We start from the raw sequence: 27922 nt of genomic DNA, 5'->3' as shown, positions 1-27922 counted from the left end.
TCTCTCTCTCTCTCTCTCTCTCTCTCTCTCTCTCTCTCTCTCTCTCTCTCCTCCTCTCTCTCTGTCTCTCTGTCTCTCTGTCTCTCTGTCTCTCTGTCTCTCTGTCTCTCTGTCTCTCTGTCTCTCTGTCTGTCTGTCTGTCTGTCTGTCTGTCTGTCTGTCTGTCTGTCTGTCTGTCTGCCTGCCTGTCTGTCTGTCTGCCTGCCTGTCTGTCTGTCTGTCTGTCTGTCTGTCTGTCTGTCTGTCTGTCTGTCTGTCTGTCTGTCTGTCTGTCTGTCTGTCTGTCTGTCTGTCTGTCTGTCTGTCTGTCTGTCTGTCTGTCTGTCTGAGTGCCCTGCTGTGGTTTGGATAACTATAATGCAACAATGAAACAAGACAACAGCCTGTGTTGTGTGTGTATTGTGTGTTAGGCAGAGAGACAGGGAGACATATCGTATATGGGGTATTTCAGAATACTAACGGAATGACTTTCAATACTGTTTCAAAATTAAAACAGGTACCCCTGTCTCGTGAGGGCCGAGGGAGTACGTGCTACACCACTGTTTATAACTATGAGAAATCTAAGATGTGTCAAACAAACAGCACCCAACCCTAGTGTGTGTTCCCGGGTGAGCTTCCCTAGCGAACAGGCTCAGTAATGAAGGGGTCGTCTCTCTCGAGGTACTGAGCCAGAGCTTCCCTAGCGAACAGGCTCAGTAATGAAGGGACGTCTCCTCGAGGTACTGAGCCAGAGCTTCCCTAGCGAACAGGCTCAGTAATGAAGGGACGCCTAAAATAGCTTTTTCCTTGTGGGTAAAAGGCTCGAGGTACTGAGCCAGAGCTTCCCTAGCGAACAGGCTCAGTAATGGCACACTCACGTGCACAAACACACACACTCACGTCCAAACACACACACTCACGTGCACAAACACACACACACACTCACGTCCAAACACACACACTCACGTCAACAAACACACACAAACACACACACTCACGTCACATCCACAAACACACACACACACTCACGTCCACAAACACACACACTCACGTCCACAAACACACACACTCACGTCCGTGCACAAACACACACACAAACACACGTCCAAACACACACACTCACGTCCAAACACAACACACGTCCACACACACACGTCCACACACACTCACGTCCACAAACACACACACTCACGGGAGGGGACCCTTCCTGGCACACTAAGGGATAAGCCCCAGCTGGAGGGAACATAGCAGAGTTAAACATCACACCTGTCCCAGCTGGTTCAGGAGGGACCTGTCGTAACAGTTCTATAATCTAGTCGGTTCCTGATAAAAATCACTCAATCACTCCTGTCCTGTCTTGTGGTCATTTTTGCTCGCAGAAATATGTAGGTTATTGTGTTTTTTGTTGTTTTGAGGAGGTATTGAAAGTAATTCCAGTAATGCAATACGCAACTGTGATACATTCAGAAAGTAAACGATACAGCCTTATTCTAATATGTTTTTATCAATCACAAAACCCCTTATTGACCAAGCAAAAACAGGTCTTTAGAAATGCTTGTAAATGTATATCTAAATATATATATATATACACACATAGACACATATCATGGTAAATGTACTCTGTATTTTGTTGAAGCACCTTTGGCAGTGATTACAGCCTCAAGTCTCCTCGGGTATGACGCTACAAGCTTGGCGGCACCTAGTCTCCCAGTCCCTCCCTCTGAAAACCACCCCCACAGCATGATGCTGCCACCACCATGCTTCACCGTAGGGATGGTGTCAGGTTTCCTCCAGACATGATGCTGCCACCACCATGCTTCACCGTAGGGATGGTGTCAGGTTTCCTCCAGACGTGACGCTTGGCATTCAGGCCAAAGAGTTCAATGTTGGTTTCATCAGACCAGAAAATCTTGTTTCTCATGGTCTGAGAGTCCTTTAGGTGCCTTTTGGCAAACCAAGCGGGCTGTGTGCCTTTTACTAAGGAGTGACTTCCGTCTGGCCACTACCATAAAGGCCTGGTTGGTGGAGTGCGGCAGAGATGGTTGTCCATCAGGAAGATTGTCCCATCTCCACAGAGGAATTCTGGAGCTCTGTCAGAGTGACCATCGGGTTCTTGGTCACCTCCCTGACCAAGGTCCTTCTCCCCTGACTGCTCAGTTTGGCCAGGCGGCCAGCTCTAGGAAGAGTCTTGGTGGTTTCAAACTTCTTCCATTTAGGAATGATGGAGGCCACTGTGTTCTTGGGGACCTTCAATGCAGCAGAAATGTTTTGGTACCCTTCCCCAGATCTGAGCTTCAATACAATATTGTCTCTGTGCTCTACGGACAATTCCTTCGGTCTCATGGCTTGGTTTTTGCTCTGACAGGCACTGTCAACTGTGGGACCTTATGTAGACAGGTGTGTGCCTTTCCAAATCATGTCCAATCAATTTATTTAACCACAGGTGAACTCAAGTTGTAGAAAATCTCAAAGATGATAAATGGAAACAGGATGCTCCTGAGCTCAATTTTGAGTTTCAAAGCAAAGGGTCTGAATACTGATGTAAATCATGTATTTCTGTTTTGAATTTTTAATACATTTGCAAAAATGTCTAAAACACTGTTTTTTGCTTTGTCATTATGGGGTATTGTGATGTCATTATGGGGTATTGTGATGTCATTATGGGGTATTGTGATGTCATTATGGGGTATTGTGATGTGTCATTATGGGGTATTGTGATGTGTCATTATGGGGTATTGTGATGTGTCATTATGGGGTATTGTGATGTGTCATTATGGGGTATGGTGATGTCATTATGGGGTATGGTGTGTAAATTGATGAGGATTCTTTTTTTTCATCCATTTTAGAATAAGTCTGTAACGTAACAAAATGTGGAAAAAGTCAAGGGGTCTGAATACTTTCCGAATGCCCTGTATGTACTTTTCTTACCCATCTTAGTGAAATGCACTGACTGTAGCCCTAAGTCACTCTGGATGAGAAGGTATTCTAAATAACCTAAATGTAGATGACTGGAAGACGAGGACAGAGACCTCAACAGGATGGTCTGATTAGCACCGCCATTAAACTGTAGTCTACAGCTGACCCCTGAGCACATTACCCTGTAGTCTACAGCTGACCCCTGAGCACAGTAAACTGTAGTCTACAGCTGACCCCTGAGCACATTAAACTGTAGTCTTACAGCTGACCCCTGAGCACATTAAACTGTAGTCTACAGCTGACCCCTGAGCACATTAAACTGTAGTCTACAGCTGACCCCTGAGCACATTACACTGTAGTCTACAGCTGACCCCTGAGCACATTACACTGTAGTCTACAGCTGACCCCTGAGCACATTAAACTGTAGTCTACAGCTGACCCCTGAGCACATTAAACTGTAGTCTACAGCTGACCCCTGAGCACATTAAACTGTAGTCTACAGCTGACCCCTGAGCACATTAAACTGTAGTCTACAGCTGACCCCTGAGCACATTACACTGTAGTCTACAGCTGACCCCTGAGCACATTAAACTGTAGTCTACAGCTGACCCCTGAGCACATTACACTGTAGTCTACAGCTGACCCCTGAGCACATATGAACATTGACAACATGAATGTAAGTGGCAGTACTGCATAAGTAAATCTGTTAATTTCACTCTTCACCTCAGATGACACAGGTTTAGTTCAAAACTGCTTGTTGTTAAAGTTGTTAAAGTTGTTAAAGTTGTTAGGAGTAGAGCAGCTATGCCACAGCAGGCCTCGAGTCCCTTGACCCTCATGTACTTGGTTCCTTCATTGTCAAAGACAACTCCATCAAATGAAGCTATGCTAACGGCTCCTTGGCTGCGACAAGTTGTTGCAACATCCTCTATTGAAGGCTTAATCATTTAGCACACTGACGTCTGTTGGTGTCTGAGGTAGCCTAGTGACTGCCTACAACTGGAGCGAGGCACAAGAATGAGCCAACAGAAGGGGGAAGTGGGGGAATGACCGTTAATTGTATTTATTTTTTAAACCCTACGCAACTGTTTTCTTAATTAAATGCTCTACATGACATATTTCAACCCCAAAACAACTATGTTGATAACTATTCCTGTACTGCCTTCCTGTGGACTGTTGATCCTGTCATATCCTGTCCCAAACTTGACTCGAGAACTATAACTCCCATTCCTACTAGAATCCCACGCGACCCGAAGGAGTTCTCTTCCTGTGTCAACCTCTACTGAGCAGCAACCCACGTTCCTGTGACTGTCATCATATAGCTAAATCCCATGGCTGGAGAGAACGCCCCATACCACAGTCACCTGTGGCTGTCATCATATAGCTAAATCCCATGGCTGGAGAGAACGCCCCATACCACAGTCACCTGTGGCTGTCATCATATAGCTAAATCCCATGGCTGGAGAGATACCACAGTCACCTGTGGCTGTCATACCCCACAGTCACAGTCACCTGTGGCTGTCACCATATAGCTAAATCCCATGGCTGGAGAGAACGCCCCATACCACAGTCACCTGTGGCTGTCATCATATAGCTAAATCCCATGGCTGGAAATCCCATGAGAACGCCCCAGTCACCTGTGGCTGTCATACCACAGTCACCTGTGGCTGTCACCATATAGCTAAATCCCATGGCTGGAGAGAACAGTCACCTGTGACTGTCACCATATAGCCCCACTGGAGAGGCTACCACAGTCACCTGTGGCTGTCATCATATAGCTAAATCCCATGGCTGGACAGAACGCCCCATACCACAGTCACCTGTGGCTGTCATCAGCTCACCAGGCCACCAGAGGCTGCAGCACTTCCAACCACACACATTAAGTCAGCCCCAAGGATTAGCTAAGGGCTAACTCAGCTCTTGCTCAAACACTGAAATGGCTAACGACGTAGGCCTAACACTGAACTACTAAAACGTAGCCGCTGTCTGAGTTCTGGACTATACGGAGAGCTGTGTGTGCTGTCCAAACTCCTCCCAACGACTTTCAATACAGTGAATCAATTGGAAATGACTGGAAGATGGCTTAAGGGGCCCTGTAAAAACGTGTTGTTGTTGTTGCTCCTCCTCTCCCAGACTCCGTGAAGCCGTGCAGTAGCAGTGGGCCAAGAGGGGATGTTGACATGTGGTTAGAAAGATGATGTCATAGTCTGACTAGTCACTGCAGGCAGAACAATATGGTCTCACAGGGAAATGAACTGTGACTGGCTATTGAATTAAAGTGAGTTTAATCATGGTTGAGTCCAGCGTGAATACGAAAGGAGTACTAAAGGAGTACAATGTAACAAAAGGTTAATACTAAAGTAATACTAAAGGAGTACTAAAGGAGTACAATGTAACAAAAGGTTAATACTAAAGTAATACAAAAGGAGTACTAAAGGAGTACAATGTAACAAAAGGTTAATACTAAAGTAATACTAAAGGAGTACTAAAGGAGTACAATGTAACAAAAGGTTAATACTAAAGTAATACTAAAGGAGTACTAAAGGAATACTAAAAGAGTACTAAAGGAGTACTAAAGGACACACTAAATGAATACTATGTAACAAAAGGTTAATACTAAAGTAATACTATAGGAGTACTAAAGGAATACTAAGGAGTACGAAAGGAATACTAAAGGAATACTAGAGGAGTACTAAAGGAATAATAGAGGAGTACTAAAGTAATACTAAAGGAATACTAAAGGAATACTAAAGGAGTACTAAAGGAGTACTAAAGGAGTACTAGAGGAGTACTAAAGTAATACTAGAGGAGTACTAAAGTAATACTAAATTAATAATAAAGGAGCACTAAAGTAATACTAAAGTAATACTAAAGGAGTACTAAAGTAAAACTAAATGAATACTAAAGGAGTACTAAAGTAATACTAAAGGAATACTAAAGGAGTACTAAAGTAATACTAAAGGAATAGTAAAGGAGTACTAAAGTAATACTAGAGGAGCACTAAAGTAATACTAAAGGAATACTAAAGGAATACTAAAGGAGTACTAAAGGAATACTAAAGGAGTACTAAAGTAATACTAGAGGAGTACTAAAGTAATACTAAAGGAGTACTAAAGGAATACTATAGGAGTACTAAAGGAATACTAGAGGAGTACTAAAGTAACACTAAAGGAGTACTAAAGGAATACTAGAGGAGTACTAAAGGAATACTAGAGGAGTACTAAAGTAACACTAAAGGAATACTAGAGGAGTACTATGTAACAAAAGGTTCATACTAAAGTAATAGCAGTGTTAACAACCAATGTGTAAAGTGTTACCTAATAGGCTGAGACGTGAACATTACAGAATTGAGAGATGTGAGTGTTTTCTCACCGTAGCGTGGGTCAAGTCGCGGGTCGAGGCGCGGGTCGAGGCGCGGGTCGAGCCAAGAGGTGGTTTTGTTCTTGTGGTTGATGTAGTAGACCTCTCCCTCTGAGGTTACGGCCTGTTCCCAGCAGTCAGGGAGAGGACCTTAGAGAGGACAGAGAGGTTAGGCTGGAGCTGGACAGGCAGGGAAAGGACCTTAGAGAGGAAAGGGAGGTTAGGCTGGAGCTGGACAGGCAGGGAGAGGACCTTAGAGAGGACAGGGAGGTTAGGCTGGAGCTGGACAGGCAGGGAGAGGACAGGGAGGTTAGGCTGGAGCTGGGCAGGCAGGAAGAGGACCTTTGAGAGGACAGGGGGTTAGGCTGGAGCTGGACAGGCAGGGAGAGGACCTTAGAGAGGACAGAGAGGTTAGGCTGGAGCTGGACAGGCAGGGAAAGGACAGGGAGGTTAGGCTGGAGCTGGACAGGCAGGAAGAGGACCTTTGAGAGGACAGGGGGTTAGGCTGGAGCTGGACAGGCAGGGAGAGGACAGGGAGGTTAGGCTGGAGCTGGACAGGCAGGAAGAGGACCTTTGAGAGGACAGGGGTTAGGCTGGAGCTGGACAGGCAGGGAGAGGGACAGGGAGGTTAGGCTGGAGCTGGACAGGCAGGAAGAGGGGACCTTTGAGAGGACAGGGAGGTTAGGCTGGAGCTGGACAGGCAGGGAGAGGACAGGGGGTTAGGCTGGAGCTGGACAGGCAGGAAGAGGACCTTTGAGAGGACAGGGAGGTTAGGCTGGAGCTGGACAGGCAGGAAGAGGACCTTTGAGAGGACAGGGGGTTAGGCTGGAGCTGGACAGGCAGGGAGAGGACAGGGGGTTAGGCTGGAGCTGGACAGGCAGGAAGAGGACCTTTGAGAGGACAGGGGGTTAGGCTGGAGCTGGACAGGCAGGAAGAGGACCTTTGAGAGGACAGGGGATTAGGCTGGAGCTGGACAGGCAGGAAGAGGACCTTTGAGAGGACAGGGGGTTAGGCTGGAGCTGGACAGGCAGGAAGAGGACCTTTGAGAGGACAGGGGGTTAGGCTGGAGCTGGACAGGCAGGAGAGGACCTTTGAGAGGACAGGGGGTTAGGCTGGAGCTGGACAGGCAGGGAGAGGACCTTTGAGAGGACAGGGGTTAGGCTGGAGCTGGACAGGCAGGAGAGGACCTTTGAGAGGACAGGGGGTTAGGCTGGAGCTGGACAGGCAGGGAGAGGACAGGGAGGTTAGGCTGGAGCTGGACAGGCAGGAAGAGGACCTTTGAGAGGACAGGGGGTTAGGCTGGAGCTGGACAGGCAGGGAGAGGACAGGGGGTTAGGCTGGAGCTGGACAGGCAGGAAGACCTTTGAGAGGACAGGGGTTAGGCTGGAGCTGGACAGGCAGGAAGAGGACCTTTGAGAGGACAGGGGGTTAGGCTGGAGCTGGACAGGCAGGGAGGGGACAGGGGGTTAGGCTGGAGCTGGACAGGCAGGAAGAGGACCTTTGAGAGGACAGGGGGTTAGGCTGGAGCTGGACAGGCAGGGAGAGGAGAGGGAGGTTAGGCTGGAGCTGGACAGGCAGGAAGAGGACCTTTGAGAGGACAGGGAGGTTAGGCTGGAGCTGGACAGGCAGGGAGAGGACAGGGAGGTTAGGCTGGAGCTGGACAGGCAGGAAGTGAGGACAGGGGTTAGGCTGGAGCTGGACAGGCAGGGTGAGGACAGGGAGGTTAGGCTGGAGCTGGACAGGCAGGAAGAGGACCTTTGAGAGGACAGGGGGTTAGGCTGGAGCTGGACAGGCAGGGTGAGGACAGGGAGGTTAGGCTGGAGCTGGACAGGCAGGAAGAGGACCTTTGAGAGGACAGGGGGTTAGGCTGGAGCTGGACAGGCAGGGAGGGGACAGGGGGTTAGGCTGGAGCTGGACAGGCAGGAAGAGGACCTTTGAGAGGACAGGGAGGTTAGGCTGGAGCTGGACAGGCAGGAAGAGGACCTTTGAGAGGACAGGGGTTAGGCTGGAGCTGGACAGGCAGGGAGAGGACAGGGAGGTTAGGCTGGAGCTGGACAGGCAGGAAGAGGACCTTTGAGAGGACAGGGGGTTAGGCTGGAGCTGGACAGGCAGGGAGAGGACAGGGAGGTTAGGCTGGAGCTGGACAGGCAGGAAGAGGACCTTTGAGAGGACAGGGGGTTAGGCTGGAGCTGGACAGGCAGTGAGAGGACAGGGAGGTTAGGCTGGAGCTGGACAGGCAGGAAGAGGACCTTTGAGAGGACAGGGAGGTTAGGCTGGAGCTGGACAGGCAGGAAGAGGACCTTTGAGAGGACAGGGGGTTAGGCTGGAGCTGGACAGGCAGGGAGAGGACAGGGACAGGGGGTTAGGCTGGAGCTGGACAGGCAGGGAGGGACAGGGACAGGGGGTTAGGCTGGAGCTGGACAGGCAGGAAGAGGACCTTTGAGAGGACAGGGGGGTTAGGCTGGAGCTGGACAGGCAGGGAGAGGACAGGACAGGGGATTAGGCTGGAGCTGGACAGGCAGGAGGGACCTTAGAGAGGACAGGGGGTTAGGCTGGAGCTGGACAGGCAGGAAGAGGACCTTTGAGAGGACAGGGGTTAGGCTGGAGCTGGACAGGCAGGAAGAGGACCTTTGAGAGGACAGGGGGTTAGGCTGGAGCTGGACAGGCAGGGAGAGGACAGGGAGGTTAGGCTGGAGCTGGACAGGCAGGAAGAGGACCTTTGAGAGGACAGGGGGTTAGGCTGGAGCTGGACAGGCAGGGAGGGGACAGGGGGTTAGGCTGGAGCTGGACAGGCAGGAAGGGACCTTTGAGAGGACAGGGGTTAGGCTGGAGCTGGACAGGCAGGAAGAGGACAGGGAGGTTAGGCTGGAGCTGGACAGGCAGGAAGAGGACCTTTGAGAGGACAGGGAGGTTAGGCTGGAGCTGGACAGGCAGGAAGAGGACAGGGAGGTTAGGCTGGAGCTGGACAGGCAGGGTGAGGACAGGGGTTAGGCTGGAGCTGGACAGGCAGGGTGAGGACAGGGAGGTTAGGCTGGAGCTGGACAGGCAGGAAGAGGACCTTTGAGAGGACAGGGGGTGAGGCTGGAGCTGGACAGGCAGGGTGAGACAGGGAGGTTAGGCTGGAGCTGGACAGGCAGGAAGAGGACCTTTGAGAGGACAGGGAGGTTAGGCTGGAGCTGGACAGGCAGGAAGAGGACCTTTGAGAGGACAGGGCGGTTAGGCTGGAGCTGGACAGGCAGGGAGAGGACAGGGAGGTTAGGCTGGAGCTGGACAGGCAGGAAGAGGACCTTTGAGAGGACAGGGGTTAGGCTGGAGCTGGACAGGCAGGGAGAGGACAGGGAGGTTAGGCTGGAGCTGGACAGGCAGGAAGAGGACCTTTGAGAGGACAGGGGGTTAGGCTGGAGCTGGACAGGCAGGGAGAGGACAGGGAGGTTAGGCTGGAGCTGGACAGGCAGGAAGAGGACCTTTGAGAGGACAGGGAGGTTAGGCTGGAGCTGGACAGGCTGGAAGAGGACCTTTGAGAGGACAGGGGGTTAGGCTGGAGCTGGACAGGCAGGGAGAGGACAGGGGGGTTAGGCTGGAGCTGGACAGGCAGGAAGAGGACCTTTGAGAGGACAGGGGGTTAGGCTGGAGCTGGACAGGCAGGGAGAGGACCTTTGAGAGGACAGGGGGTTAGGCTGGAGCTGGACAGGCAGGGAGAGGACCTTTGAGAGGACAGGGGGTTAGGCTGGAGCTGGACAGGCAGGGAGAGGACAGGGAGGTTAGGCTGGAGCTGGACAGGCAGGAAGAGGACCTTTGAGAGGACAGGGGGTTAGGCTGGAGCTGGACAGGCAGGGAGAGGACAGGGGGTTAGGCTGGAGCTGGACAGGCAGGAGGGGACCTTAGAGAGGACAGGGGGTTAGGCTGGAGCTGGACAGGCAGGAAGAGGACCTTTGAGAGGACAGGGGGTTAGGCTGGAGCTGGACAGGCAGGGAGGGGACAGGGGGTTAGGCTGGAGCTGGACAGGCAGGAAGAGGACCTTTGAGAGGACAGGGGGTTAGGCTGGAGCTGGACAGGCAGGGAGAGGACAGGGAGGTTAGGCTGGAGCTGGACAGGCAGGAAGAGGACAGGGGGGGTTAGGCTGGAGCTGGACAGGCAGGGTGAGGACAGGGAGGTTAGGCTGGAGCTGGACAGGCAGGAAGAGGACCTTTGAGAGGACAGGGGGGTGAGGCTGGAGCTGGACAGGCAGGGTGAGGACAGGGAGGTTAGGCTGGAGCTGGACAGGCAGGAAGAGGACCTTGAGAGGACAGGGAGGTTAGGCTGGAGCTGGACAGGCAGGAAGAGGACCTTTGAGAGGACAGGGCGGTTAGGCTGTAGCTGGACAGGCAGGGAGAGGACAGGGAGGTTAGGCTGGAACTGGACAGGCAGGAAGAGGACCTTTGAGAGGACAGGGGTTAGGCTGGAGCTGGACAGGCAGGGAGAGGACAGGGAGGTTAGGCTGGAGCTGGACAGGCAGGAAGAGGACCTTTGAGAGGACAGGGGGTTAGGCTGGAGCTGGACAGGCAGGGAGAGGACAGGGAGGTTAGGCTGGAGCTGGACAGGCAGGAAGAGGACCTTTGAGAGGACAGGGAGGTTAGGCTGGAGCTGGACAGGCAGGAAGAGGACCTTTGAGAGGACAGGGGGTTAGGCTGGAGCTGGACAGGCAGGGAGAGGACAGGGGGTTAGGCTGGAGCTGGACAGGCAGGAAGAGGACCTTTGAGAGGACAGGGGTTAGGCTGGAGCTGGACAGGCAGGGAGAGGACCTTTGAGGGACAGGGGGGTTAGGCTGGAGCTGGACAGGCAGGAAGAGGACCTTTGAGAGGACAGGGGGTTAGGCTGGAGCTGGACAGGCAGGGAGAGGACAGGGAGGTTAGGCTGGAGCTGGACAGGCAGGAAGAGGACCTTTGAGAGGACAGGGGGTTAGGCTGGAGCTGGACAGGCAGGGAGAGGACAGGGGGTTAGGCTGGAGCTGGACAGGCAGGAAGGGACCTTAGAGAGGACAGGGGGTTAGGCTGGAGCTGGACAGGCAGGAAGAGGACCTTTGAGAGGACAGGGGGTTAGGCTGGAGCTGGACAGGCAGGAAGAGGACCTTTGAGAGGACAGGGGGTTAGGCTGGAGCTGGACAGGCAGGGAGGGGACAGGGGGTTAGGCTGGAGCTGGACAGGCAGGAAGAGGACCTTTGAGAGGACAGGGGGTTAGGCTGGAGCTGGACAGGCAGGGAGAGGACAGGGAGGTTAGGCTGGAGCTGGACAGGCAGGAAGAGGACCTTTGAGAGGACAGGGGGTTAGGCTGGAGCTGGACAGGCAGGGAGAGGACAGGGAGGTTAGGCTGGAGCTGGACAGGCAGGGTGAGGCTGGAGGAAGGGACCTGAGAGACAGGGAGGTTAGGCTGGAGCTGGACAGGCAGGAAGAGGACAGGGACAGGGGTTAGGCTGGAGCTGGACAGGCAGGAAGAGGACCTTGAGAGGACAGGGAGGTTAGGCTGGAGCTGGACAGGCAGGGAGAGGACAGGGGGTTAGGCTGGAGCTGGACAGGCAGGGTGAGGACAGGGGGTTAGGCTGGAGCTGGACAGGCAGGGTGGGGACAGGGGGTTAGGCTGGAGCTGGACAGGCAGGGTGGGGACAGGGGGTTAGGCTGGAGCTGGACAGGCAGGGTGGGGACAGGGGGTTAGGCTGGAGCTGGACAGGCAGGGTGGGGACAGGGGGTTAGGCTGGAGCTGGACAGGCAGGGTGTGGACAGGGGGTTAGGCTGGAGCTGGACAGGCAGGGAGAGGACAGGGGGTTAGGCTGGAGCTGGACAGGCAGGGAGAGGACAGGGGGGTTAGGCTGGAGCTGGACAGGCAGGGTGTGCGTGGGAGGAGGGAGAAAATGACTTTACTAAGTTCCCAGGCATACAGTGTGTTGCAACACAGGATGATACTGACCAAATCAAAAACAGCTAGTTACAGGAAAACACACCAATAAAGACTGAAACAGAAAGTCATTCGGATGGGTGTGTTAAACATCTGTTTCAAAAGATATTTAAATGACCATAGAATATAGTATATGAACAGATGTTAAAATAATAGAAGCTCTGTAAGTGCTGTCATACTGATGTAGGTGGATAAAAGATCAAAATAACAAATGAACACACGAACAGAAAAACCTAGAACCTATTTAGAAGTACTAACCATAGCCGTGGTTGGTAGCGGTTGCCAGTGACGACAGATAAACGTGCCAATCACCAAGGCACAAACATGTTGAAAACTATTCTTGTTCCAACTCTCTAACCCCACCTGGAAAGAAGCTCACCAGGACACTATCTGAGGCTGATTAGAGCAGGTAGCCTAGTGGTTAGAGGCAGGTAGCCTAGTGGTTAGAGGCAGGTAGCCTAGTGGTTAGAGGCAGGTAGCCTAGTAGTTAGAGGCAGGTAGCCTAGTGGTTAGAGGCAGGTAGCCTAGTGGTTAGAGGCAGGTAGCCTAGTGGTTAGAGGCAGGTAGCCTAGTGGTTAGAGGCAGGTAGCCTAGTGGTTAGAGGCAGGTAGCCTAGTGGTTAGAGCAGGTAGCCTAGTGGTTAGAGCAGGTAGCCTAGTAGCTAGAGGCAGGTAGCCTAGTGGTTAGAGCAGGTAGCCTAGTGGTTGGAGCAGGTAGCCTAGTGGTTAGAGGCAGGTAGCCTAGTGGTTAGAGCAGGTAGCCTAGTGGCTAGAGGCAGGTAGCCTAGTGGTTAGAGCAGGTAGCCTAGTAGCTAGAGGCAGGTAGCCTAGTGGCTAGAGGCAGGTAGCCTAGTGGCTAGAGCAGGTAGCCTAGTAGCTAGAGGCAGGTAGCCTAGTGGTTAGAGGCAGGTAGCCTAGTAGCTAGAGCAGGTAGCCTAGTGGTTAGAGGCAGGTAGCCTAGTAGTTAGAGGCAGGTAGCCTAGTGGTTAGAGCAGGTAGCCTAGTGGTTAGAGGCAGGTAGCCTAGTAGTTAGAGGCAGGTAGCCCTAGTGGTTAGAGCAGGTAGCCTAGTGGTTAGAGGCAGGTAGCCTAGTGGTTAGAGGCAGGTAGCCTAGTGGTTAGAGGCAGGTAGCCTAGTGGTTAGAGCTTAGTGGTTAGAGCAGGTAGCCTAGTGGTTAGAGCAGGTAGCCTAGTGGTTAGAGCAGGTAGCCTAGTGGTTAGAGCAGGTGGCCTAGTGGTTAGAGCAGGTGGCCTAGTGGTTAGAGCAGGTAGCCTAGTGGTTAGAGCAGGTAGCCTAGTGGTTAGAGCAGGTGGCCTAGTGGTTAGAGCAGGTGGCCTAGTGGTTAGAGCAGGTGGCCTAGTGGTTAGAGCAGGTGGCCTAGTAGTTAGAGCAGGTAGCCTAGTGGTTAGAGCACGTGGCCTAGTGGTTAGAGCAGGTGGCCTAGTGGTTAGAGCAGGTAGCCTAGTGGTTAGAGCAGGTAGCCTAGTGGTTAGAGCAGGTGGCCTAGTGGTTAGAGCAGGTAGCCTAGTGGTTAGAGCAGGTGGCCTAGTGGTTAGAGCAGGTAGCCTAGTGGTTAGAGCAGGTGGCCTAGTGTTTAGAGCAGGTGGCCTAGTGGTTAGAGCAGGTGGCCTAGTGGTTAGAGCAGGTGGCCTAGTGGTTAGAGTGTTGGACTAGTAACAGAAAGGTTGCAAGATCGAATCCCTGAGATGACAAGGTAAAAATCTGTCGTTCTGCCCCTGAACAAGGCAGTTAAGCCACTGTTCCCTGGTCGGTCCGTCATTGGAAATAACAATTTGTTCTTAATTGACTTGCCTAGTTAAATATATATATATATTTTTTGTTTTATCTAGTAGGTTAAAATAAATGATAATAGCTCATGGTTCCCCATCAACCATGTGGTTTGGTACACTCTTAGGGGAAAAAGGTTCCAAAAGGGTTCTACATGGAACCCTAAAGGGTTCTACTTGGAACCAAAAAAGTTCTACCAACAACCAAAAAGGGTTATTCAAAGGGTTCTTCTAGCGGGAGAGCTGAATAACCCACTAAGGCTCTAGAGACTCGGGTTTTCTAAGAGCGTAAGACTGAACAGCCATAGTTATTTAAAACTGAACAGCCATAGTTATTTAAAACTGAACAGCCTATTTAAGACTGAACAGCCATAGTTATTTAAGACTGAACAGCCATAGTTATTTAAGACTGAACAGCCATAGTTATTTAAAACTGAACAGCCTATTTAAGACTGAACAGCCATAGTTATTTAAGACTGAACAGCCATAGTTATTTAAGACTGAACAGCCATAGTTATTTAAGACTGAACAGCCATAGTTATTTAAGACTGAACAGCCATAGTTATTTAAAACTGAACAGCCATAGTTATTTAAAACTGAACAGCCATAGTTATTTAAGACTGAACAGCCATAGTTATTTAAGACTGAAGTTATTTAAGACTGAACAGCCATAGTTATTTAAAACTGAACAGCCATAGTTATTTAAGACTGAACAGCCATAGTTATTTAAGACTGAACAGCCATAGTTATTTAAGACTGAACAGCCATAGTTATTTAAGACTGAACAGCCATTTAGTTATTTAAAACTGAACAGCCATAGTTATTTAAGACTGAACAGCCATAGTTATTTAAGACTGAACAGCCACTAGTTATTTAAGACTCCACAGCCATAGTTATTTAAGACTCCACAGCCATAGTTATTTAAGACTCCACAGCCATAGTTATTTAAGACTTCACAGCCATAGTTATTTAAGACTGAACAGCCATAGTTATTTAAAACTGAACAGCCATAGTTATTTAAGACTCCACAGCCATAGTTATTTAAGACTCCACAGCCATAGTTATTTAAGACTGAACAGCCTATTTAAGCCTGAACAGCCATAGTTATTTAAAACTGAACAGCCATCGTTATTTAAGACTTCACAGCCATAGTTATTTAAGACTGAACAGCCATAGTTATTTAAGACTCCACAGCCATAGTTATTTAAGACTGAACAGCCATAGTTATTTAAGACTCCACAGCCATAGTTATTTAAGACTGAACAGCCATAGTTATTTAAGACTTAGCCATAGTTATTTAAGACTCCACAGCCATAGTTTAAGACTGAACAGCCATAGTTATTTAAGACTCCACAGCCATAGTTATTTAAGACTGAACAGCCATAGTTATTTAAGACTCCACAGCCATAGTTATTTAAGACTGAACAGCCATAGTTATTTAAGACTGAACAGCCATAGTTATTTAAGACTGAACAGCCATAGTTATTTAAGACTGAACAGCCATAGTTATTTAAGACTCCACAGCCATAGTTATTTAAGACTTCACAGCCATAGTTATTTAAGACTTCACAGCCATAGTTATTTAAGACTGAACAGCCATAGTTATTTAAGACTTCACAGCCATAGTTATTTAAGACTGAGCATCTTATTTAACAAAGTAGCACCTTGTAGCATCTTCAGGCCTAATGTACCATCAACACCCCACCCACCCCCTCCAGAGATAATAACTTACCCTTCAGGCCCAATGTACCATCAACACCCCACCCACCCCCTCCAGAGATAATAACTTACCCTTCAGGCCCAATGTACCATCAACACCCCACCCACCCCCTCCAGAGATAATAACTTACCCTTCAGGCCCAATGTACCATCAACACCCCACCCACCCCCTCCAGAGATCTAACCCTTCAGGGCTAATGTACCATCAACACCCCACCCACCCCCTCCAGAGATCTAACCCTTCAGGGCTAATGTAGTTTAGTTTAACTCTGTGGTCTGTGAATACACTGATCGGGACTCATGATGCACTGCTGCTGGACTGGTACAGTGAGGCTGCCCGTGTGAGTCTGCGTCCGACTGTGTGAGTCTGCGTGAGTCTGCGTCCGACTGTGTGAGTCTGCGTCCGACTGTGTGAGTCTGCGTCCGACTGTGTGAGTCTGCGTCCGACTGTGTGAGTCTGCGTCCGACTGTGTGAGTCTGTCCGACTGTGTGAGTCTGCGTCCGACTGTGTGAGTCTGCGTCCGACTGTGTGAGTCTGCGTCCGACTGTGTGAGTCTGTCCGACTGTGTGAGTCTGTCCGACTGTGTGTCTCTGTCCGACTGTGTGAGCGTGTACTGACCACTAGCGGGGCTCATGATGTTCTGTTGCTGGACTGGTACAGGGCTGGTGGGAGGGGCCTGGTTCATCTGTAGGAGGGCCTTACGAGGGTCCAGCCAGGTGGTCGACTGGTCCAGATGGCTGCACAAAGAGAGAAGAGAAGAGTTGAATGAAATGAGCATGTTTGATGATGAACTTCCCTTGTCTTCGCAGAATTCTACTGTCAGTTTCATGGAATTAGTGTGAGGAGTCACTTATGAGGAATCATTTATGAGGCGTCACTTATGAGGCGTCACTTATGAGGCGTCACTTATGAGGAGTCACTTATGAGGAGTCACTTATGAGGAGTCACTTATGAGGAGTCACTTATGAGGAGTCACTTATGAGGAGTCACTTATGAGGAGTCACTTATGAGGAGTCACTTATGAGGAGTCACTTACAGTTCCAACAAATGTCTGGAAAGGTTCCAGTTTAAGCCAGGTTGGACCAGATAATGGAAGCCTATGAGGCTGTGGCAGAGGCCCTCAAAACATGAACAGCACTGTAGCCTAAATGATGGTCTATATCAGTGGACGACCCATCCCACGTGGTGCCTAGAGGTTACGACCCATCCCACGTGGTGCCTAGAGGTTACGACCCATCCCACGTGGTGCCTAGAGGTTACGACCCATCCCACGTGGTGCCTAGAGGTTACGACCCATCCCACGTGGTGCCTAGAGGTTACGACCCATCCCACGTGGTGCCTAGAGGTTACGACCCATCCCACGTGGTGCCTAGAGGTTTCTACCCATCCCACGTGGTGCCTAGAGGTTACGACCCATCCCACGTGGTGCCTAGAGGTTTCTACCCATCCCACGTGGTGCCTAGAGGTTACGACCCATCCCACGTGGTGCCTAGAGGTTACGACCCATCCCACGTGGTGCCTAGAGGTTACGACCCATCCCACGTGGTGCCTAGAGGTTACGACCCATCCCACGTGGTGCCTAGAGGGACGACCCATCCCACGTGGTGCCTAGAGGTTACGACCCATCCCACGTGGTGCCTAGAGGTTGCCTAGAGGTTATGACCCATCCCACGTGGTGCCTAGAGGTTACGACCCATCCCACGTGGTGCCTAGAGGTTACGACCCATCCCACATGGTGCCTAGAGGTTACGACCCATCCCACATGGTGCCTAGAGGTTACGACCCATCCCACATGGTGCCTATAGATACCTAGAGGTTACGACCCATCCCACGTGGTGCCTAGAGGTTACGACCCATCCCACGTGGTGTGTATAGATACCTAGAGGTTACGACCCATCCCACATGGTGCCTAGATACCTAGAGGTTACCCATCCCACGTGGTGTTTATAGATACCTAGAGGTTACGACCCATCCCAAGTGGTGTTTATAGATACCTAGAGGTTACGACCCATCCCATGTGGTGTGTATAGATACCTAGAGGTTACGACCCATCCCACGTGGTGTGTATAGATACCTAGAGGTTACGACCCATCCCACGTGGTGTTTATAGATACCTAGAGGTTACGACCCATCCCATGTGGTGTTTATAGATACCTAGAGGTTACGACCCATCCCATGTGGTGTTTATAGATACCTAGAGGTTACGACCCATCCCATGTGGTGTTTATAGATACCTAGAGGTTACGACCCATCCCATGTGGTGTTTATAGATACCTAGAGGTCACGACCCATCCCATGTGGTGTTTATAGATACCTAGAGGTTACGACCCATCCCACGTGGTGTTTATAGATACCTAGAGGTTACAACCCATCCCATGTGGTGATTATAGATACCTAGAGGTTACGACCCATCCCATGTGGTGTTTATAGATACCTAGAGGTCACGACCCATCCCTTGTGGTATTGCACCTCTGTCACTAGGTCGTGTCATGCCATTGTTATGACCGTTGTCAAGCCGTCATCTATCTGCGGTGCCATAGTGGTGCCCTAAAGTGCAGTCATTCTGGACAGAGGTTAACTACTGAGATGTCTGAATAACACTACAGTGCCTGGAGACAAACAGAACTACTGTATAGAGCTTCCCTTTAGGGAGGGAACCCCACAAACTGAACTACTGTATAGAGCTTCCCTTGAGGGAGGGAGGGAGGGAGGGAGGGAGGGAGGGAGGGAGGGAGGGAGGGAGGGAGGGAGGGAGGGAGGGAGGGAGGGAGGGAGGGAGGGACTGATGATGGAGGAAGGGATGGAGTGATATAGGGAGTGGCTAATGATGGAGGGAGGGATGGAGGGATAGAGAGACTGATGGAGGGATAGAGGGAGGGACTGATGATGGAGGGAGGGATGGAGGGATAGAGGGAGGGACTGATGATGGAGGGAGGGATGGAGGGATAGAGGGAGGGACTGATGATGGAGGGAGGGATGGAGGGATAGAGGGAGGGACTGATGATGGAGGGATGGAGGGATAGAGGGAGGGACTGATGATGGAGGGATAGAGGGAGGGATAGAGGGAGGGACTGATGATGAAGGGAGGGATGGAGGGATAGAGGGAGGGACTGATGATGGAGGGAGGGATAGAGAGAGGGGCTAATGATAGAGGGATAGAGGGAGGGATTGATGATGGAGGAAGGGATGGAGGGATAGAGGGAGGGGCTGATGATGGAGGGAGGGATAGAGGGAGGGATGGAAGGATAGAGGGAGGGAGGGGCTGATAATGGAGGGAGGGATAGAGGGAGGGGCTGATGATGGAGGGATAGAGGGAGGGGCTGATGATGGAGGGGGGATAGAGGGAGGGGCTGATGATGGAGGGATAGAGGGAGGGATAGAGGTTGGGCCTGATGATGGAGGGAGGGATAGAGGTTGGGCCTGATGATGGAGGGAGGGATAGAGGGAGGGGCTGATGATGGAGGGATAGAGGGAGGGACAGAGGGAGGGATGGGATAGGGGAGGGATAGAGGGAGGGATAGGGGCTGATAATGGAGGGAGGGATAGAGGTTGGGCCTGATGATGGAGGGAGGGCTGGAGGGATAGAGGGATAGAGGTTGGGCCTGATGATGGAGGGAGGGATGGAGGGATAGAGGGAGGGATGGATGGAGGGATAGAGGGAGGGATAGAGGGAGGGATACAGGTAGGGCCTGATGATGGAGGGAGGGATGGAGGGATAGAGATAGGGCCTGATGATGGAGGGATAGAGGGAGGGCCTGATGATGGAGGGAAGGTCAGTTCTATGCCTCGGCGCAGGGGGTTTGTGTTCCTGGAAGCAGCCTGGACATCACAGTGTCAGCATTTAAATCCCAAACGGCACCCTATTCCCTTCATAGTGCACTACTTTTGACCAGGGCCCATAGCGTAGTTGTGCACTATGTAGGGAATAGGGTGCCATTTGGGATGTAAACAGCCTCTTCAGGCCCTTTAACAATCTGGCGCCATATTTACAAAGCCTTCACCTGCTGGACAAAGGCTCAGTCTGAGCTACGACCCAATACCCTGCTGTTGTCTGTCTCTCTCTCTCTCTTCTCTCTCTCTCTCTCTCTCTCTCTCTCTCTCTCTCTCTCCTCTCTCTTCTCTCTCTTTCTCTCTCTAAAAAAACTAATTTCTTTATGCTAATGAGCCCTCCATGGAGACTGGAATTTGCAAGGCTCTAACATGCTACATATATATCACAACAGCGATGTCATTGTAATCACAACAGTGATGTCATTGTAATCACAACAGTGATGTCATTGTAATCACAACAGTGATGTCATAATCACAACAGTGATGTCGTAATCACAACAGTGATGTCATTATTCCAACCAACATAGCAGAGAAACAACTATCTGAAAAACTCAACCACTAAATGTAAAAACAAATGTTAAAGAATCCTCTCATTATCCTGCATGATATTCAAGTTGTGGTTCATCATTCTGTGCTGTGTATAAAATGATGACATGCTATTCCTATCCCCATTGATTAGGTGTTAATTTGATCCCAAGTTGCCAACCTGCTCTCAGCCTGTCTGTCTGTCTGTCTACTCTGCTCTGTTCTCTATCCCAGCAGCCAGTCCGAGAGAGAGAGAGACAGAGAGAGAGAGAGAGAGAGAGAGAGAGACAGAGAGTGGGGAGAGAGAGACAGAGAGAGAGAGACAGAAAGAGGGAAGAGAGACAGAGAGTGGGGAGAGAGAGACAGAGACAGAGAGAGTGGGGAGAGAGAGAGAGACAGAGAGAGAGAGTGGGGAGAGACAGAGACAGAGTGGGGAGAGAGATGAGAGAGACAGAGAGAGAGAGAGAGAGAGAGAGAGAGAGAGAGAGAGAGAGAGAGAGAGAGGAGAGAGACAGAGATTGGGGAGACAGAGAGTGGGGGGGAGAGAGAGAGATAGAGAGGGGAGAGAGACAGAGACTGGGGAGAGAGAGGAGAGAGACAGAGAGTGGGGAGAGAGAGGAGAGAGACAGAGAGTGGGGAGAGAGAGGAGAGAGACAGAGAGTGGGGAGAGAGAGGAGAGAGACAGAGAGTGGGGAGAGAGACAGAGAGTGGGGAGAGAGACAGAGAGAGAGAGAGAGCAAGAGAAAGAGAGAGACAGAGAGAGAGAGAGCAGAGAGACCTTTCTATCCTGACTCAACACTTCTCCCCACCACACAAAGCCCCCTCTTGTTTATGTTTTACTGATCAAAGGAGTTGCCAAATCCCCCACCCACCCCCAGCCTACACACACACACACACACACACACACACACACACACACACACACACACACACACACACACACACACACACAAGCAAGCAGCAGAGCAGAAAAGCTCTAGCCCAGCTCAGATGAGAGGGGCCCCTTGAGAAGGGTCACAGGGAGGGGGAGAGATGACTATTAACAGCAACAAAAAAGAGAGAGAGAGGAAGAGGGGGAGGGAGAGAAGGAGAGGGGAGGGAGAGGGAGGGGAGAGGGGGGGGAGAGAGAAGGAGAGAGAAGGAGAGGGGAGGGGGAGAGAGGAGAGGGGGGAGAGGGAGAGAAGGAGAGGGGGAGGGGGAGAAGGAGAGGGGGGGGGAGAGAGAGGGAGAGAGAGGGGGGAGGGGAGAGGGGGAGGGGGAGAGGGAGAAGGAGAGGGGGAGGGAGGGGGAAGGGAGAGGGGGGGGGGGGGAGGGGAGAGGGGGAGGAAGAGGGGGGAGGGGAGAGGGAGGGGGAGAAGGAGAGGGGGGAAGGGAGGGAAGGAGAGGGGGAGGGAGAGGGGGGGGAGGAGAGAGGGGAGGGAGAGAGAGGGAGGGGAGGGGGAGAGGGAGAGGGGGAGGGAGGGGGAGAAGGGAGAGAGGGGGAGGGGGAGGGGGAGGGGAGGGAGAGGGGGGGGAGAGGGAGAGGGGGAAGGGAGGAAGGAGAGGGGGAGGGAGAGGGGGAGGGGAGAGGGAGGGGAGAAGGAGAGGGGAGGAGAAGGAGAGGGGGAGGGAGAGGGGGAGGGGAGAGGGGGGAGGGAGGGGAGGGGGGAGGGAGAGGGGAGGAGAGAAGGAGAGGGGGGGGGGAGAGGGAGGGGGAGGGAGAAGAAGGAGGGGGAGGGGGAGGGGAGAAGGGGGGAGGGGAGGAGAGGGGAGAGAGAAGGAGAAGAGGGGAGAAGGAGAGGGGGAGAGAAGGAGGGGGGGGAGGGGAGGGAAGGAGGGGGGAGAAGGGAGAGGGGGAGGGGGAGAGGGAGAGGGGGAGGGGGGAGAAGGAGAGGGGGGGGAGAGGGAGAGGGGAGAGGGGAAGAGGGGGGAGAGAAGGAGGGGAGGGGGAGGGAGGGGAGGGGGAGAGGAAGAGGGGGGGAGGGAGAAGGAGAGGGGAGGGAGGGAGGAGGGGAGAAGGAGGGGAGAAGGAGAGGGAAGGAGAGGGGGAGGGGAGGGAGAGGGGAGAGAGAGGAAAAAAGAGGGGGAACAATGGGGAGGGAATCCCTTAGAAGGGAGATTGACTGCATGATATCTACCTCCATCACTCCAGAGGGGGAGGGGAGAGGGAGGGGGAGAAGGGAGGGGGAGAAGGAGAAGGAGAAGGAGAGGGGGAGGGAGAGGGGAGGGAGAGGAGAGAGGGAGGGAGGGGGGGAGGGAGAGGGGGAGGGAGGGAAGGAGGGGGAGAAGGAGAGGGGGAGGGAGGGAAGGAGAGGGGGATCCCTGGGGAGGGGAGAGGGGGAGAGGAAGAGGGGGAGGGAGAGATATCTACCTCCATCACTCCAGTATCCCTGTACCCTATCCATATCTACCTCCATCACTCCAGAATCCCTGTCTCCTTCCCCCTATACATATCTACCTCCACCACTCCAGTATCCCTGTCTCCTTCCCCCTATATATATCTACCTCCATCACCCCACTATCCCTGTCTCCTTCCCCCTATACATATCTACCTCCATCACCCCACTATCCCTGTCTCCTTCCCCCTATACATATCTACCTCCATCACTGCAGTCTCCTTCCCCCCCTATACATATCTACCTCCATCACCCCAGTATCCCTGTCTCCTTCCCCCTATACATATCTACCTCCATCACTGCAGTCTCCTTCCCCCTATACAAATCTACCTCCATCACTCCAGTATCCCTGTCTCCTTCTCCCTATACATATCTACCTCCATCACTGCCAGTCTCCTTCCCCCTATACATATCTACCTCTATCACTCCAGAATCCCTGTCTCCTTCCCCCTATACATATCTACCTCCATCACTCCAGTATCCCTGTCTCCTTCCCCCTATACATATCTACCTCAATCACTGCAGTCTCCTTCCCCCTATACATATCTACCTCCATCACTCCAGTATCCCTGTCTCCTTCCCCCTATACATATCTACCTCCATCACTCCAGAATCCCTGTCTCCTTCCCCTATACATATCTACCTCCATCACTCCAGTATCCCTGTCTCCTTCCCCCTATACATATCTACCTCCATCACTCCAGTATCCCTGTCTCCTTCCCCCTATACATATCTACCTCCATCACTCCAGTATCCCTGTCTCCTTCCCCCTATACATATCTACCTCAATCACTGCAGTCTCCTTCCCCCTATACATATCTACCTCCATCACTCCAGTATCCCTGTCTCCTTCCCCCTATACATATCTACCTCCATCACTCCAGTATCCCTGTCTCCTTCCCCTATACATATCTACCTCCATCACTCCAGTATCCCTGTCTCCTTCCCCTATACATATCTACCTCCATCACTCCAGTATCCCTGTCACCTTCCCCTATACATATCTACCTCCATCACTCCAGAATCCCTGTCTCCTTCCCCCTATACATATCTACCTCCATCACTCCAGTATCCCTGTCTCCTTCCCCCTATACATATCTACCTCCATCACTCCAGAATCCCCATCTCCTTCCCCCTTGACAGATGAGAGATGCAACAAACTCCAACTTTTCCCATCAAGTTCTTCACAGAGCTTTGGTTTAAAATCCTGGGATGTTAGAGAACCTGTATGAGAGCTTTCTCAGACCTGGTCAATGACTTACCAAGGCCTATTCATTTATCAGTGACTTTTAACGGCGAGATTGTCCATTGACAGAAACACACACATTGATGGAGAGTTGGACCCTATAAAATCACATCTTCTTGTTTTTCCAGGTTTCATTTCACGTTTTTGTTTTTATAGAAAAACAAGACCACTTTTGAAGTCTGGGAAAAATGTAAGTTTAGATTGTTGGGTGTAGTTACCCTTTAATTACACTGTTCACCAGTCAGAGACCGTTGTCTGGTTAGCTCTGTTTCTGTTCACCAGCAGCTGAGAACCCAATGCTTAGTGGACTAGACCTCACCAGCAGCTGAGAACCCAATGCTTAGTGGACTAGACCTCACCAGCAGCTGAGAACCCAATGCTTAGTGGACTAGACCTCACCAGCAGCTGAGAACCCAATGCTTAGTGGACTAGACCTCACCAGCAGCTGAGAACCCAATGCTTAGTGGACTAGACCTCACAGCAGCTGAGAACCCAATGCTTAGTGGACTAGACATCACCAGCAGCTGAGAACCCAATGCTTAGTGGACTAGACCTCACCAGCAGCTGAGAACCCAATGCTTAGTGGACTAGACCTCACCAGCAGCTGAGAACCCAATGCTTAGTGGACTAGACCTCACCAGCAGCTGAGAACAATGATGGACTAGACCTCACCAGCAGCTGATAACCCAATGCTTAGTGGACTAGACCTCATCAGCAGCTGAGAACCCAATGCTTAGTGGACTAGACATCACCAGCAGCTGAGAACCCAATGCTTAGTGGACTAGACCTCACCAGCAGCTGAGAACCCAATGCTTAGTGGACTAGGCAGCTGAGAACCCAATGCTTAGTGGACTAGACCTCACCAGCAGCTGAGAATGAGTGGACTAGACCTCACCAGCAGCTGATAACCCAATGCTTAGTGGACTAGACCTCACCAGCAGCTGAGAACCCAATGCTTAGTGGACTAGACCTCACCAGCAGCTGAGAACCCAATGCTTAGTGGACTAGACATCACCAGCAGCTGAGAGGTATATGAGGTATGCAGCCAGGACCAGAAAGGCAGGGAGGCAGAGAGAGAGGCAGGGAGGCAGAGAGAGAGGCAGGGAGGCAGAGAGAGTGGCAGGGAGGCAGAGAGAGAGGCAGGGAGGCAGAGAGAGTGGCAGGGAGGCAGAGAGAGTGGCAGGGAGGCAGAGAGAGTGGCAGGGAGGCAGAGAGAGTGGCAGGGAGGCAGAGAGAGAGGCAGGGAGGCAGAGAGAGTGGCAGGGAGGCAGAGAGAGTGGCAGGGAGGCAGAGAGAGTGGCAGGGAGGCAGAGAGAGTGGCAGGGAGGCAGAGAGAGGGCAGGGAGGCAGAGAGCAGAGGCAGGGAGGCAGAGAGAGTGGCAGGGAGGCAGAGAGAGGACAGGGAGGCAGAGGGAGGCAGGGAGGCAGAGAGAGTCCCAGGGAGGCAGAGAGATCTTTCCTGTTCCTCCCCCTGGCAGGGAGGCAGAGAGAGTCCCAGGGAGGCAGAGAGATCTCAGGGAGGCAGAGAGAGAGGCAGGGAGGCAGAGAGAGTGCAGGGAGGCAGAGAGAGAGGCAGGGAGGCAGAGAGATCTCCCCTCCCCCAGAGCTCTCCATCTCCCCAGAGAGAGAGGCAGGGAGGCCCATCCCCCTCAGGGAGGCAGAGATCTCCCCAGGGAGGCAGAGAGAGAGGCAGGGAGGCCCCTCACCCTGTGCTCTCCCATCTCCCCAGACCCTGTGCTCTCCCATCTCCCCTCACCCTGGGCTCTCCCAGGAAAAGATCACCCTGGGCTCTCCCATCTCCCCTCCCCTGTGCCCCCATCTCCCTCCCCCTGTGATCTTTTCCATCTCCCTCCCCTGTGCTCTCCCATCTCCCCTCCCCTGTGCTCTCCCATCTCCCCTCCCCTGTGCTCTCCATCTCCCCTCCCCCTGTGCTCTCCCATCTCCCCTCCCCCCTGTGCTCTCCCATCTCCCCTCCCCTGTGCTCTCCCCATCTCCCCTCCCCCTCCCCTGTGCTCTCCCATCTCCCCTCACCCTGTGCTCTCCCATCTCCCCTCACCCTGTGCTCTCCCATCTCCCCTCACCCTGTGCTCTCCCATCTCCCCTCACCCTGTGCTCTCCCATCTCCCCTCACCCTGTGCTCTCCCATCTCCCCTCACCCTGTGCTCTCCCATCTCCCCTCACCCTGTGCTCTCCCATCTCCCCTCCCCCTGTGCTCTCTCATCCCTCCCACCCTGTGCTCTCCCATCTCCCCTCCCCTGTGCTCTCCCATCTCCCCTCACCCTGTGCTCTCCCATCTCCCCTCACCCTGTGCTCTCCCATCTCCCCTCACCCTGTGCTCTCCCATCTCCCTCCCCCCCTGTGCTCTCCCATCTCCCCTCACCCTGTGCTCTCCCATCTCCCCTCACCCTGTGCTCTCCCATCTCCCCTCCCCTGTGCTCTCCCATCTCCCTCACCCTGTGCTCTCCCATCTCCCCTCACCCTGTGCTCTCCCATCTCCCCTCCCCCTGTGCTCTCCCATCTCCCCTCCCCCTGTGCTCTCCCATCTCCCCTCACCCTGTGCTCTCCCATCTCCCCTCACCCTGTGCTCTCCCATCTCCCCTCCCCCTGTGCTCTCCCATCTCCCTCCCCCTGTGCTCTCCCATCTCCCCTCACCCTGTGCTCTCCCATCTCCCCTCCCCCTGTGCTCTCCCATCTCCCCTCCCCCTGTGCTCTCCCATCTCCCCTCCCCTGTGCTCTCCCATCTCCCTCCCCCCCCCTGTGCTCTCCCATCTCCCCTCCCCTGTGCTCTCCCATCTCCCCTCACCCTGTGCTCTCCCATCTCCCCTCACCCTGTGCTCTCCCATCTCCCCCCTCCCCTGTGCTCTCCCATCTCCCCTCACCCTGTGCTCTCCCATCTCCCCTCACCCTGTGCTCTCCCATCTCCCCTCACCCTGTGCTCTCCCATCTCCCCTCACCCTGTGCTCTCCCATCTCCCCTCACCCTGTGCTCTCCCATCTCCCCTCCCCTCACCCTGTGCTCTCCCATCTCCCCTCCCCCTGTGCTCTCCCATCTCCCCTCACCCTGTGCTCTCCCATCTCCCCTCACCCTGTGCTCTCCCATCTCCCCTCACCCTGTGCTCTCCCATCTCCCCTCACCCTGTGCTCTCCCATCTCCCCTCACCCTGTGCTCTCCCATCTCCCCTCCCCTGTGCTCTCCCATCTCCCCTCCCCTGTGCTCTCCCATCTCCCCTCCCCTGTGCTCTCCCATCTCCCCTCACCCTGTGCTCTCCCATCTCCCCTCACCCTGTGCTCTCCCATCTCCCCTCCCCTGTGCTCTCCCATCTCCCCTCACCCTGTGCTCTCCCATCTCCCCTCACCCTGTGCTCTCCCATCTCCCCTCACCCTGTGCTCTCCCATCTCCCCTCACCCTGTGCTCTCACATTTCTAATGTCATATTATGTCTATATACAGTGTTGTAATGATGTGGAAATAGTTAAAGTACAAAAGGGAAAATAAATAAACATAAATATGGGTTGTATTTACAATGGTGTTTGTTATTCACTGGTTGACCTTTTCTTGTGGCAACAGGTCACAAATCTTGCTGCTGTGATGTCACACTGTGGTATTTCACCCAATAAATATTGGAGTTTATCAAAATTGCATTGGTTTTCAAATTCTTTGTGGATCTGTGTAATCTGAGGGAAATATGTGTCTCTAATATGGTCATACATTGGGCAGGAGGTTAGGAAGTGCAGCTCAGTCTCCACCTCATTTTGTGGGCAGTGTGCACATAGCCTGTCTTCTCTTGAGAGCCATGTCTGCCTACGGCGGCCTTTCTCAATAGCAAGGTTATGCTCACTGAGTCTGTACATAGTCAAAGCTTTCCTTAAGTTTGGGTCAGTCACAGTGGTCAGGTATTCTGCCGCTGTGTACTCTCTGTTTAGGGCCAAACAGCATTCTAGTTTGCTCTGTTTTTGGTAAATACTTTCCAATGTGTCAAGTAATTATCTTTTTGTTGTGCTACTGTCCTGGGGCTCTGTGGGGTCTGTTTGTTTGTGAACAGAGCCCTAGGACCAGCTTGCTTAGAGGACTTCTCCAGGTTCATCTCTTTGTAGGTGAGGGCTTTGTTCTGGAAGGTTCAGGAATCGCTTCCTTCTTGGTGGTTGTACAATTTTTCAGGATTTTTATCATTAGTGGGTATCGGCCTAATTCTGCTCTGCATGCATTATTTGGTGTTCTATGTTGTACACAGAGGATATATTTTTTGAGACTGAATGC

At 52.3% G+C, this 27922-nt stretch overlaps 1 protein-coding gene and 1 long non-coding RNA gene across 2 annotated transcripts in view; one reads left to right on the top strand and one right to left on the bottom strand.

The window, feature by feature from the left end:
• yap1 (Yes1 associated transcriptional regulator) overlaps positions 1-27922 on the bottom strand; it is a 173500-nt gene that overhangs the window by 109714 nt on the left and 35864 nt on the right. The window contains exons 3-4 of the mRNA XM_042296541.1: positions 16308-16426; positions 6268-6405 (exon numbers count right to left, since the gene is read on the bottom strand). Coding sequence (XP_042152475.1) covers positions 6268-6405; positions 16308-16426 — 257 coding nt within the window. The remainder of the gene's footprint in view (positions 1-6267; positions 6406-16307; positions 16427-27922) is intronic.
• LOC121839125 lies at positions 6526-11076 on the top strand. Its single transcript, XR_006078729.1, has 3 exons — positions 6526-6564; positions 10549-10687; positions 11002-11076. It is a non-coding gene; the product is annotated as an uncharacterized LOC121839125 (long non-coding RNA).

The sequence above is a fragment of the Oncorhynchus tshawytscha genome, linkage group LG13 (assembly GCF_018296145.1).
Source record: "Oncorhynchus tshawytscha isolate Ot180627B linkage group LG13, Otsh_v2.0, whole genome shotgun sequence".
Taxonomy (NCBI): domain Eukaryota; kingdom Metazoa; phylum Chordata; class Actinopteri; order Salmoniformes; family Salmonidae; genus Oncorhynchus; species Oncorhynchus tshawytscha.
This window is presented reverse-complemented; position numbering and strand designations above follow the sequence as displayed.